General features: G+C 44.5%; 1 protein-coding gene across 5 annotated transcripts in view; it reads right to left on the bottom strand.

Moving 5' to 3' along the window:
* NHSL2 (NHS like 2) overlaps window positions 1-12,744 on the bottom strand; it is a 540,965-nt gene that overhangs the window by 25,864 nt on the left and 502,357 nt on the right. For all 5 annotated transcript variants that reach the window (XM_029607539.1, XM_029607541.1, XM_029607540.1 and 2 more), the window contains one exon: window positions 4,711-4,843. In XM_029607539.1, coding sequence (XP_029463399.1) covers window positions 4,711-4,843 — 133 coding nt within the window. The remainder of the gene's footprint in view (window positions 1-4,710; window positions 4,844-12,744) is intronic.

Here is a 12,744-nt window from a genome sequence, read left to right as displayed (position 1 = left end):
ATCCTTTCGATCAGGCAAGCCCCCCTGGAGAGTGTGACCAGTTTGCACCGCAGCTCACCAAACTAAAAGCTCTGTCTCTTCCGGGTGAACGTGGACATCGGGGAGGACTGCCCTGCACGCCAGAAAGCAGTAATGCGGTAAGATAGTTCAGTCAGCTGGCGTCGGGCGACTATGTTAGATCTCTTTAATGGAGGTTCTGGATGGGGTGGCAGGCTCGGGCCCGGCTCGCACAGTACTGATACGGTTGGGGGGAGGATGTGGCTGTGCCCCCCCCGGAGAAGGGCCTGGAAAGGTTATACAAAGGTCTCTCGAGACTTGAGCAGAAGAGGTAGCTCGTGGCCTTTAAACAAGCTTTATTGAAAAGCCAATTAACATATAAATTAACAACTGCTTACCAAGGCTAAAGTCAACGCAACTCAGCGATAAAAAAAAAGAGAAAAAAAAACACAAAAACTTTGCGCTTATGATTATTCAGTTCCGAATTGAGAGGAGGAACTTGTCCTTGCTGAGCCTCTCCTTCGCCGGTGCCCCAGCTAAGCCCTCGAGGAATGTCTGTGCCTGGCTGGCTTCCTCAAAAAGGTGCGTAGTACTGGCATGCCAGACTTTCAGTCTGGCTGGAAATTGGAGTGAAAATTTGATCTGTTTGGCCACGAGCGCAGAGCAGACTGAAGTAAAACATTTGTGGCTTTGTGAGACAGTCACTGAGTAATCTTGGAAAGCCTGGTACTTGAGCTCCCAAAGTTGTCTGTAAATTCTCAATATTTCCTGCTTGTGAGCTCTGTTAAGAAATCTGGCAATGATGGTTCTGGGTCTGGAATCCTCAGGTTTTCTGATTCCCAGTCTGTGGGCTCTCTCTATCTGTAAGGAGGTGGCAAGCGACGGAATCTCTAGTACCTCAGGTAGCCATTTCTCCAAAACGCTTGCTAAATTAGCCTCTGTGACAGATTCTGGAAGACCTGTGAAGCGCAGGTTATTTCGTCGGGATATGTTCTCCAGGTCGTCCAGCTTTTCCTTGTACGATTTAATTTGGGTCTCCAGGGACGCTAGCTGCCTGGCAGAGGTGTTAGTCATCCTCTAAGGTTGATATGCGGCCCTCTAATACTTCCAGGCATGGATGTAATTGTTCCAGCGAATTCCGGACTGTGGATATCTGAGAGGAGGGGTTGTCAAACCTAGCATCCAATGCCGCCACTACTGCTAGGGTAACTTTCTCTGAAAGAGCATACAGGGTGGCCTGCGATGGGGCCAGGTCTGTACTGTCCCCTCCGTCTGCAGCGTGTTTTTCTGGAGCAGGCCTCATTTTTTTTCTTTTTTCCTTTTTTCTTCCTTTAAGGGCCATGATTCCCGGGGATTTATGCATATACTTGTCTATTGACATAAGATTCGCAGGTTTTGAAAGGAATCTGGCCGATTTTGCTGGGGATGGCTAAGATATCAGCGGATAAAAGGCGGCTGGTGCTCAGAGCTCATGAAAGCACGTCTTCCTCAGCCCATCACATCACGTGACCCCTGCCTGTATCTTTTAAAATAACAACTTACGCGCGGAAGTGTTGACCCTGCCCTGAAACAGCCCCTTTTTACATGCATATATGTGCAGGTGAAAGCAAAAATACACGGAGAACATGTGTAGAGGCTGCTTACACATGTATACGCTCACTTTTATGCACATACCATTTTGAAAATTAACCTTTTAGTTGGTGATATTCATAGGTCAGCATTTATCTGTCTTATTCAAAAGTTAGACAAAAATGAAGAGAAACTATTGCTGACAAAATATCGTAGTTTGAAATGATGTTTCTACGTATCTTTGTCAATGTTATTAAAGGCCTTCATGCACCTACACTCCGTGGAATTTATAATTTCCTGTCAAATACGTCACTAAATTCAAAAAATATATTTATGGAGTAGGAGGGATGTTTCATATACAGTGTAGGTGTCCCCGCACCAATACGTGATTGGTTATAATCATCAACCAGCCTCCTCCTCCGTGGTATTTTTTATAAACTAGAAATGTTTTTGTGAAAGTCCCACTAGAATATCAGACTCTTCCGTGGCACTATGATCATTGAATATATGTACGGAATAAGCACTGTTCAAGCTGTCAGGCTTTGAAATAAATTTTAAAGAGGGTCCACATTCGACTTCCCGAATATGTTGGTCAATAATGTCAAACCTTTAATGATGATCCCGACACGAACCGTCCATGTTTCAGATGTTTGTCTTTCCTTAGGGGAAAATTTCAGACGTCTGTCTTTCCTCAGGGGAAAATTTATTTCAAAGCCTGACAGCTTGAACAGTGCTTATTCCGTACATATATTCAATGATCATAGTGCCACGGAAGAGTCTGATGTTCTAGTGGGACTTTCAGAAAAAAATTTCTAGTTTATAAAAAATACCACGGAGGAGGAGGCTGGTTGATGATTATAACCAATCACGTATTGGTGCGGGGACACCTACACTGTATATGAAACCTCCCTCCTACTCCATAAATATATTTTTTGAATTTAGTGACGTATTTGACAGGAAATTATAAATACCACGGAGTGTAGGTGCATGAAAGCCTTTAATAACATTGACAAAGATACGTAGAAACGTCATTTCAAACTACGATATTTTGTCAGCGATAGAGTTTCTCTTGATTTATGTCCAATTATTGAGGATCGCTGATATTTGTGGTAACTTTTTTGATATATTTGGTTATTCAAAAGTTAGCCAGATTAATGCCTTTGAATATCGACCTTCCTATATCTAAAGTTGTTAAAAAATTATTGCAGTCTGTTGTTCTCCACATATAGAACAATATTAATATTCCACCAACAGTTTAAGGACAATTCAACAGAGCAGGTCCAGGCTATCTCTCAAGAATATTAGTGTTATAAGGCATGTTGGGATTCCTTAGCAAATAGCAGGACATAGATTTTTTTATAAAATGAAGGTTTGAGTATTGTAAGATTGAACATAAGTATGCAATAGAACTGAAGCTTAATGGCATTCATTAAGGGACTCAACTGAGAATCAAGGATGAGGTTGATTTCAAATGTGCCTTAGTTTCTCTGTATGATTAAGCTTTCTTTATATGCATGTATTTCCATTATTTGTTATTTAATAATTATATGTTTGCATCTTAAAACTTAAAAATATATCTTTAAAAAAAGAACATACATACTGTACAATACATGCATCTGAGGAAGAGACATATGAAGCTCTGATAGCTTGTATAAAATAACATCCATGTGTAATTTCTTTTGATTGGACCAATAAAAGACATCACAAAGTGACCTAAAAATTAGCAGGCCGATACAGTACAGTGCGCTCCATCGGAGCGCACTGTTAACCTGCCCTTGGATGCGTGTTTTCCCTTACCCCTTATTCAGTAAGGGGCGGAAAACGCACGTCCAACCCGCGGCACCTAATAGCGCCCTCAACATGCAAATGCATGTTGACGGCCCTATTAGGTATGCCCGCGGAATACAGTAAGTAAAATGTGCAGCCAAGCCACACATTTTACTTTCAGAAATTAGTGCCTACCCAAAGGTAGGCGCTAGTTTCTGCCGTCACCGGGAAAGTGCACAGAAAAGCAGTAAAAACTGCTTTTCTGTGCACCTTCCGACTTAATATCATAGCGATATTAAGTTGGAGGTCCTGAAGGGTGTAAAAAGTAAAAAGAAAAAAAATTTAAATTGGACCGGCGGCTGTCGGGCCGAAAACTGGACGCTCAATTTTGCCGGCGTCTGGTTTCCGAGCCCGTGGCTGTCAGCGGGCTTGAGAACCGACGCTGGCAAAATTGAGCGTCGGCTGTCAAACCCGCTGACAGCCACCGCTCCGGGTCAAAAGGAGGCGCTAGGGACGTGCTAGTGTCCCTAGCGCCTCCTTTTGCCCGTTTCTACTGCACCACCTAATTTACATACTGAATCGCGTGCACTGGCGAGTGGCCTGTGCGCGCGCCGGGAGAGCTGGCGTTCGTCCGCTCTCCCGCGTTTTTACTGAATGGGCCTGTAGGTGTCACAGCTCTCAGAACACCTTTTTCTCAAACAGAAAGAAAGAGTTCAGTGTTCAGTAAACTGTTGTGGCAAAAAAAATCCAGGGAAAATTATGTGCATAACATTTCCTGGATATTCAACAAGACTTATGTGATACAAGTCTGTCACTGAATATACTCAGTTATGTGCGTAACTTTATCCAGGTAAAGTCAGAAATGCTATTTTCCTCATCAGACTTGACTGCATAACTGTATTCGAACAGCGGTGAATATGTGTGCTCAGTGGGTATAGTTCTGCCTCCAGCACACCTCCATTAATGTGTCTTTTTACATGAATAAACTTTGTATAAATACAATTTCTGTGTCCGGTGGGGGAAAATATTCAAAGCTTGTTTTTTATGCACGTAACTCAAAAAGTTACATGCAGAAAGGCTTTGAATATCGATCGCCAAGGGCTTTAATTCTTATATTTATAGATTGTTAGACTGTCCCTTCAAGAGATTGCACTGATTTCCAGTTTTAACGCATATTTTCATTGGTACTGAAATCTTGAGGGCCATTTTTCTGTGTTTTTCAACTTTTCCACTAGAGAAAAGTGATGTTTACTAAAACCTGGAGGGTTTTTTTTTCCCTTAGAAAAATATTACAAAACAATTGCTCATAACTGTAAGCACTAGGGTTAAAACAAGTCAGAGACAGAAAGTTCAGGAGAAAGTCTGGTCATCCAGTACCTGTGTATTACAGTAAATAAATCCTCTGTTGTTCGAGATGTCATAAATACATCATCATCATCTTCTGCTATGGACTCTGCAGTTTTATCACTGACAAAGTTTTTCTCTTCAGCAATGGCTTCCATGGAGCTTCCTGAAAGAGCAGAGAGAATACATAAAAATATGTCGGATCTACAGCATTTTCAGAGCTTACAGATGATTACCAAAGACTGTAAAGCAGAGGAGAAGATTTTAGCCGATTTATCAAAAATTATTTTAATGAATAATGGTTAGGAGTTTTTCTATTTTTAATAGGTGGAAGCTCGAGTCACCTAAACTCAAGAAACAGAAAAACCAGCAAGCAAAAGTAATTCATCACCTTCAGCAAATAAAGCAAAATTGTTCACTTGTCATTCAAGAGTACCGAGGCAGAAAGCATTCTCAGAGCTCGGAAAGACCTCCCCGTGCAGGAGCTGCCGCACAAGTCTCCTTGGTCTTTCTAGCAAGCTGAACTTCAACTCCAAAGGAGAGGAGGCTGGGATTCTGTGGCTGATTTGACCTGCTGCCCTCGGAGAACATCTGTTTCAGGTAAGCAATTTGGCTTGCTCCGTGGACAAGCAGGAGAAGGATTAGCTACACAAGTAGGAACTCCCAAGCTCAGGGCTGAGTGGAAATATTGGTTATATAAGATATATATCTACTGTAAGGAGCATGCAGCCCATAATTTAAACTAGAGGCTGAAGGGGAAAGTTGAAGGAACTAGTTGAATAGGCTTTTGAAAACTGCTTGGCCAAAATTGCTATTTTGACAAGAAGCATTTTTCTAGGCAGAAATGAGCAGTAAAGGTATGCATGGAAGATCAGATGGTTGCTCTGGCTATGTCCTCTATTAAGGCAGAGCGAAGATGCGCTAATGAAGTTGCCATAGCTCTGACTTTATGAGCTTTCACTTAACTACGAAAATGTTTCCCTGATTGACTATAACAGTAAGAGATGCAATCAGATGTTATCTGCCTGACTGGTCTGAAGGTGTTGAATAGTTGTAAAGATTTCCTGAAATATTTTATTCTTTCTAAATAGCATAAAAGATCTGATAAAGATTATACCTTCTATTCTCTATTACATAAATCTTACTGCAGAACAGATTATATATTAACCTCTTATAGTGTTTTTGAGTACATTAATCAGGCAAAAATTAGCGTCAGACTGCCTAACTGATCACAAATCTATATGGACCAGGATTCGGGTACTGCAAAATATCCCACTGAGTTTTAACTGAATTCAGCAACCTTATATATACATTATGCTTCTCAATTCCATGATTATTTGAGCAACAAATGGCAAGAGTTTGTTAATAATAATGCAGAACATTTGGAAGCATGTTTAAGGTGGGAAACAACTAAAGTGGTACTGAGAGGAGATACAATTCCTTTTGCAGCAAACAAAAATAAAAAATGTAAAACTGAATTATGATTTAATGAGAGCTACTCAAGATGCTTAAAACAGCATATATTACTAATTTGACATCATAATAGACAGTTAGGGGAGGGCAAGAAACATTGTACATGCTTTATTACATAAATGAGCTTTGAAGGATACTCTGTATAATAAATATCGTATAGTAGCCAGAACCAGGAGGATGCTGGTTATGCCCAGGGAGAGGCATAACCAGCAGAAGAAGAGACGTAGTAGTAATGCCTCTTCACAGATCATTGGTGAAGCATCACCTGGAGGACTATGTTCAGTTCTGGAGGCCATCTCTCAAAAAGGATAGAGACAGGATGGAGTCAGTCTAACCAGCGTTTGTACAGGAAGCCATATGAGACTGAAGAAACTTAATATGTATATACCCTAGAAGAGAGGCGAGAGAGGGGGAATATGATGCAGACATCTAAATACCTGAAATGTATTAATGAACAGGAAACCAAGCTTTTTCAATGGAAAGGAAGCTGTAGAACCAGGGGTCAAAACATGAAACTCCAAGGGAGTAGATTCAGAAACAATATCAGGAGGTGTTTTTTTTTGTTTTGTTTTTTTTTAAATAGAGAGGGTGGTGGATGCCTGGAATGCCCTCCCGGAGGAGGTAATGATGATAATGACAGTGATAGACTTCAAGAAAGCATGGGATAGACACAGGATCTATGGTGGCAAGAGAATGGCAATGAGGGAACTGCTCAGCCTTCACTGAGCAACAGCTGCAGCCCAGGCAGCAGTGATATGGATGCACTGCGCTTCTTGGAGGGCAAGGGGAAACCTGCACGGGGTGGCAGTTGCAGCTATAAAGGGGACAAGATGGAATTGGGTTCCATGTGGGAATGTGATCTACTTTGGGTAAATGTGTATAAAATCGATGCCGGGCAGACATAAGGGGTAGCGAGTGTGTGAGCCCTTAGTGATACGGCATAGTTGACCCAGTCTTGATGGTGAATCCACAAGGCCTACCTACACTGGCAGCTGGCAAATGCGACCTGTAACTGGACAGTCTGGAGCTTCACCTTTATCAGCCACCTCCCTCCAGAGGTTGAGCCCTTGGATTCCGGTGGCTGGCAGGACTTAGACGGGTCCCTAGGATGGAGGTGTTAACTAGAGTCAGAGACATCAGAGTCAAAGTGCACAGCAGGTTTAACAGAGTCAAGAGATAGGCCAAGGTCAGGGTTTGCAGCGGGCATGAATAGTCAGGTCCAGGTGATAGGCAATCGTGTTCAGGTCCCAGCAAGAGGTCAAGATCTAGAGAGGCCAAGGGAGGACAAAGACATGATAAAGGAAGACAAGGCTTGACTGAAAGGCAAGGCTGGAATGAGTCTGGACTAAAAGGCAAGGCTGGACTGGAAGTTAAGGCTGGATGAGGCTGGCCTGAAAAGCAAGACTGGATGAGGCTGAACTGGAAGCAAGGAATCAGTAATGCTGCAACGCGCACTGCTAGACAGGAAACCCATTGCTGAGGTATTTGCTTGGAGCATGGTTAGAGTTTAAATACCCTGCTGTGCTGAGATCATAAGGGAGTGGCGCAGGGTTCCTTTCCGCCATGGAGCCTTTATAGTCAGGGCAGATGTGTGCATGCCTAGAGGGAGGCATGGCGCAACTGCTGAGCACTTGTCAAGGCGTCCATGCTGCACGGGAATCCAGACGGCATCCTGTGGTCCTGGTGGCATTGGGGCAAGTGCAGCTGGTAGCGGGGACATCCCACAGTCATCCAAATGTAACAGGAGACTAGATGGGCCTTTTGGTCTTTATCTGCCATCATTTACTATTACTATATATATATATATATTTTTAAACTTTTTGTTTATAGCATTTCAAAATACAAATCTCAAGATAAAATAGAACAAGAAATTCTCTTTGGGCTGGTGTTAAATAGAAAGAAACATTGAAAAATTAATATATACAAAGTAATTATAAATCCATCCTTAAGATAAAGTTCACAATATTGAGAGAAATCCAAGAGATCCATTAAGAAATAACATAGGGCAAATAACGAGTAGGTCTGAGGACTACTAAAGAAGAGATGTCGCATTACAGCCACACATCTGGAACAGTAACAGGAGGATCTGAACATACAAACTTATCAACAAGAAAACAGAAAAGTTGGCTGGGCTCAAAAAAGACATACAAGTTAGCATAATATTTAACACAACATTTGCAGGGAAACGAGGAAAAATTGTGCCCTCTAATTGTAACACCCTAGGTCTCAGCAAAAGAAACTGCTTCCATTTCTCCTGAGTTGATCTAGCATCATCAGGAAAGGCCACGACTGCAAAAAAGATACACTCCAACTACAATACATCTTAAGAAGCCAATCTCTGTCTGAGTCTAACACCAAGGTGACCAATAGTGTGGAAGATTTAGCCAAGGTTGTACCAGACATCTCTAACATGGCAGTAAGATCCAAAGAATTAACAAATATAGGGGAAAGTCCTTGAGATTGATTAATTTCACTCCTAGGAGGTGGAAGATAGTAAATTCGAGTGACAGGTGGCAATACTTGTTGCAATTCCTGGTCGCATATGCTCTGCGGCCGGGCCTGCTCACCTCTCTAGGCCAGCCCATGCGCGCAGGCCTCCCTCCTGCTGTCGGTCCCGGCCGTCCCCGTCGCTCTCCTCTACCCGCGGCAGCTCTGGCAGCATCTCAGGCCTTACAGCGGAGCTCCCGCCGGGGCTCCGCATCCAGCATCATGACATTTAAAGGGCTAAGCGCGAGAAACCAGGACCTGACGCTCCCCGATGACGTTTCCAGCCCTCATTATTTAAGGCAGGGCTCAGACCCTTGATCCCTGCCTTGGCAATCGGGTCGACCACGCATGAACGCTGCCCGAAACTGACCTCTGCTTGTCCATTGACCACGTCTGCACACTGCCTGGAACTGACCTCTGCCTGACTGACCATGCTCAGACTGACCACTGGTATTGACCCCTGCTTTGGCTGACCACGCTATCCTTGCCTCTGGCCTTGATCCTCACTCTTCAATCAGAGACTCTGTTCTGGCCTTCTTTGGCTCCTGGATTCCCTGACCTGAACATCGACCGCGCACCCTTGTTCGTGGTGGGCACACCCCTGAACTTTATCTCTCAGAGATCCTGTGAGGCCCATCTAAGACCAGGCAGCCCAGGTAACCAAGGGTTCAACCTGAGGAAACCCTGGGTTGCTATTGGTGAAGTTCCAGCTAAACATGTAAGCACTTAATATAATCTTTAACATCTTTGAACCATATATTTTTAATTCAAAACTACACTACTGCACTACTTATGAAATTGCAAAACATTAACACATACAAAAAAAAACCAACTTTCCATCGAATTTCTTCAAGTCGTCTTAAATATCTACTAGAATTTCTTGCCAGAAGCAAAATAAAACAGACCAAAACCAGTAAAAAAAATCTTCAGCCCGGGGGACCTGCATCGCCCCTCGGAAGTCCTTCTGTCCGACCCGACCTGAAATATTTTGAACCCGACCTGGCCCGCAGGTTCAGGTTGGGCCAGCCCGCAAAATGTAGACGTCTGCCTATATAGCCCATATGAGGTACAATGATTATTTCTTTGGTTAGTTCAACTTATTCACCCAGAAGGTGTATTCAATACAAAAAACAGCGAATAAAATTGACATAAAATGCAGAAGATTTACAACGATTCTCATCTGACATTATAGAATTTTATTGAAATGTTTTGCATTTTGTGTCAAACTTACATTACACCACATTAAATGATGCTGCATAAACAAGCCATAAGTTGTAGGGATGTGCAGAGCAAAATTTTATGTTCATATTTTTTATGTCCGAAAGGGGGTCCCACTTGTGGCCAATATGGACATAAAAAAAATCCAATGAGTTGGGTATATGTACATATGTGCAAAAAAAAAAATTAAACCCCCTCACCCTCCTTAATCCCCCCCCCAGACTTACCACAACTCCCTGGTGATCGAGCGAGGAGTGAGGACGTCATTTCTGCAATCCTTGGCGAGAAGCATGTGACGTCGGTGGCACGTCGAGTGACGCGGCGTCACGTGATTCCCGGCTCGTTCGCGCCGGACGGCTCGTTCGGCCCAAAAAGAACTTTTGGCCAGCTTGGGGGGGCCTCCTGACCCCCTCAAGCTGGCCAAAAGTTCTTTTTGGGCCGAACGAGCCGTCCGGCGCGAACTTGCCGGGAATCACGTGACGTCGGCGTCACGTGATTCCCGGCTTGTTCGCGCCGAACGAGCCGTCCGGCGCGAACTTGCCGGGAATCACGTGACGTCGCGTCTGAGTGACGCGGCGCCACGTGATTCCCGGCTCGTTCGCGCCGGACGGCTCGTTCGGCCCAAAAAGAACTTTTGGCCAGCTTGAGGGGGTCAGGAGGCCCCCCCAAGCTGGCCAAAAGTTCTTTTTGGGCCGAACGAGCCGTCCGGCGCGAACGAGCCGGGAATCACGTGACGCCGGCGTCACTCGACGTGCCGCCGACGTCACATGCTTCTCGCCAAGGATTGCAGAAATGGCGTCCTCACTCCTCGCTCCATCACCAGGGAGTTGTGGTAAGTCGCGGGGGGGGGGGGATTAAGGAGGGTGAGGGGGTTTATATTTTTATTTTGGCTCAACAATCGCGATTTCCCACATATCGAACATATCTATGTTCGATATGTGGGAAATCCGATCGTTTATGTCGAATCAATTTTTTAAGTAAAAAAAAAATATGAGTTGCGTTTTACTAATGCGGTCAATCCGAATGCACACCCCTAATAAGTTGTGTATGTTTCATGTTTTCTAATAAAAATCGCAGCCCCCTTATAATTTGGTGAACACCCCTGTCAACTTTTTCTGCTTACGGCTTTCAGCCCTGAGTTAACAAAACAGTATATAAAAGTAGTAACATATATTTTATGTACCTATTATCAGTAGATATGTAGAAGACAAGCGATATGAGCATAATGAATCTCTTGGAATCACTATTGTAACGCCAAATCTGGAATTTTCCTTTAACAAGTGGTTTACGCTGACGAGCCGATTTTAAAAGCCTTGCTCGCGTAAATCCGCCCGGATTTACGCGAGCAGGGCCTTGCGCACCGGCTTGCCTATTTTCCATAGGCCGCCGGCGCGTGCAGAGCCCCGGGACGCGCGTAGGTCCCGGGGTTTTTGGAAGGGGGCGTGTCAGGGGCGGGACCCGATGACGCTGCATTTTGGGGGTGGGGCGCGGCGTTTCGGGGGCATGGTGCCGGCCCGGGGGCGTGGTCAAGGCCTCCGGACCAGCCCCCGGGTCAGAGAACGGCGCGCCAGCAGTCTGCTGGCGCGTGTAGATTTACGTCTGCTTCTCACAGGCGTAAATCTACGGACAAAGGTAAGGGGGGGGGGTATAGATAGGGCCGGGGGGGTGGCTTAGGTAGAGGAAGGGAGTGGAAGGTGAGGGGAGGGCGAAAGAGAGTTCCCTCCGAAGCCGCTCCGATTTCGGAGCGGCTTCGGAGGGAACGGAGGCAGGCTGCGCGGCTCGGCGCACGCCGGCTGCCCAAAATCGGCAGCCTTGCGTGCGCCGATCCAGGATTTTAGAGGATACGCGCGGCTATGCGTGTATCTTATAAAATCCAGCGTACTTTTGTTTGCGCCTGCTGCGCAAACAAAAGTACGCGATCGCGCTGTTTTTAAAAATCTACCCCTGAGTGTGTGAGAGAGAAATAGCAAATGTTTTTGCATGTGAGTGAGCAAGACAGCGCAAACTGTAGAGATGGGCAATGTAAATGTACCGCTCACTTTATTTAAAGTATATGGATGTATATTTAAAAAACAGCATTTTATATGGCCTTTTCAAAATAATACTGAAAAATTTGTAAATGTTTGATTGCTATTTCTGCTGTATATACGCCCCCCTGACTGCTGCGCCCTAGGCCATGGCCTAGATTGGCCTTATGGGAAATCCAACCCTGGGTCCCTCTCGGGGCGGATTCTAGGTAAAGATCAGCCCGGGGATTTTCCCCAAAACCGGCCCAGAAGATACTCCGTGGTCTACCGAGCGAGGCTCTGTTACGGCCGTGCTCAGCAGACCATGTGACCAGAGGTACCGGCCCACCGAGGGATGCCCGATCCCCCGATAAGCCAATCCGCCCGTGGTCCCTCTTCAGCCTCGTAACAGAGAGTTATGAAAAAATAAAATAAACATAGGAGAAAAAACAAATCCACAGAGTGGTGGGTGGGTTTCGTGAGGACTAACATCCTGCTCTCCTAAGAGAACACCTGTTACAAGTAAGCAACTCTGCTTTCTTCTAGAACAGTGGTTCTCAACCTTTCTAATGCCGTGACCCCGTAATACAGTTCCTCATGTTGCGGTGACCCCTCGCCCCGCCCTCGCCCTGCGAGGGCGGGGCTTTGGTCATATGGGGGCGGGGTTATGGATGGGGTTGGATTTTAGTGCATACTTATTTATTATGACATTTATAAACAGAACCACCATTCCTCATAAAACAATAAAATTAAGAAACATAAAGCATCAGTTATAATAGTAAAACCATACTAATAAAAGAATATTTTAAAATTACTGATAAATAGAATTTCTATTAATTAAAATCATATACATTTTTATAATTTCCCAAACACCAATAAAATA

Source organism: Rhinatrema bivittatum, chromosome 6, assembly GCF_901001135.1.
Source record: "Rhinatrema bivittatum chromosome 6, aRhiBiv1.1, whole genome shotgun sequence".
Taxonomy (NCBI): domain Eukaryota; kingdom Metazoa; phylum Chordata; class Amphibia; order Gymnophiona; family Rhinatrematidae; genus Rhinatrema; species Rhinatrema bivittatum.
The sequence above is the reverse complement of the archived record's forward strand: the minus strand, read 5'-3'. Positions and strand labels throughout refer to the sequence as shown.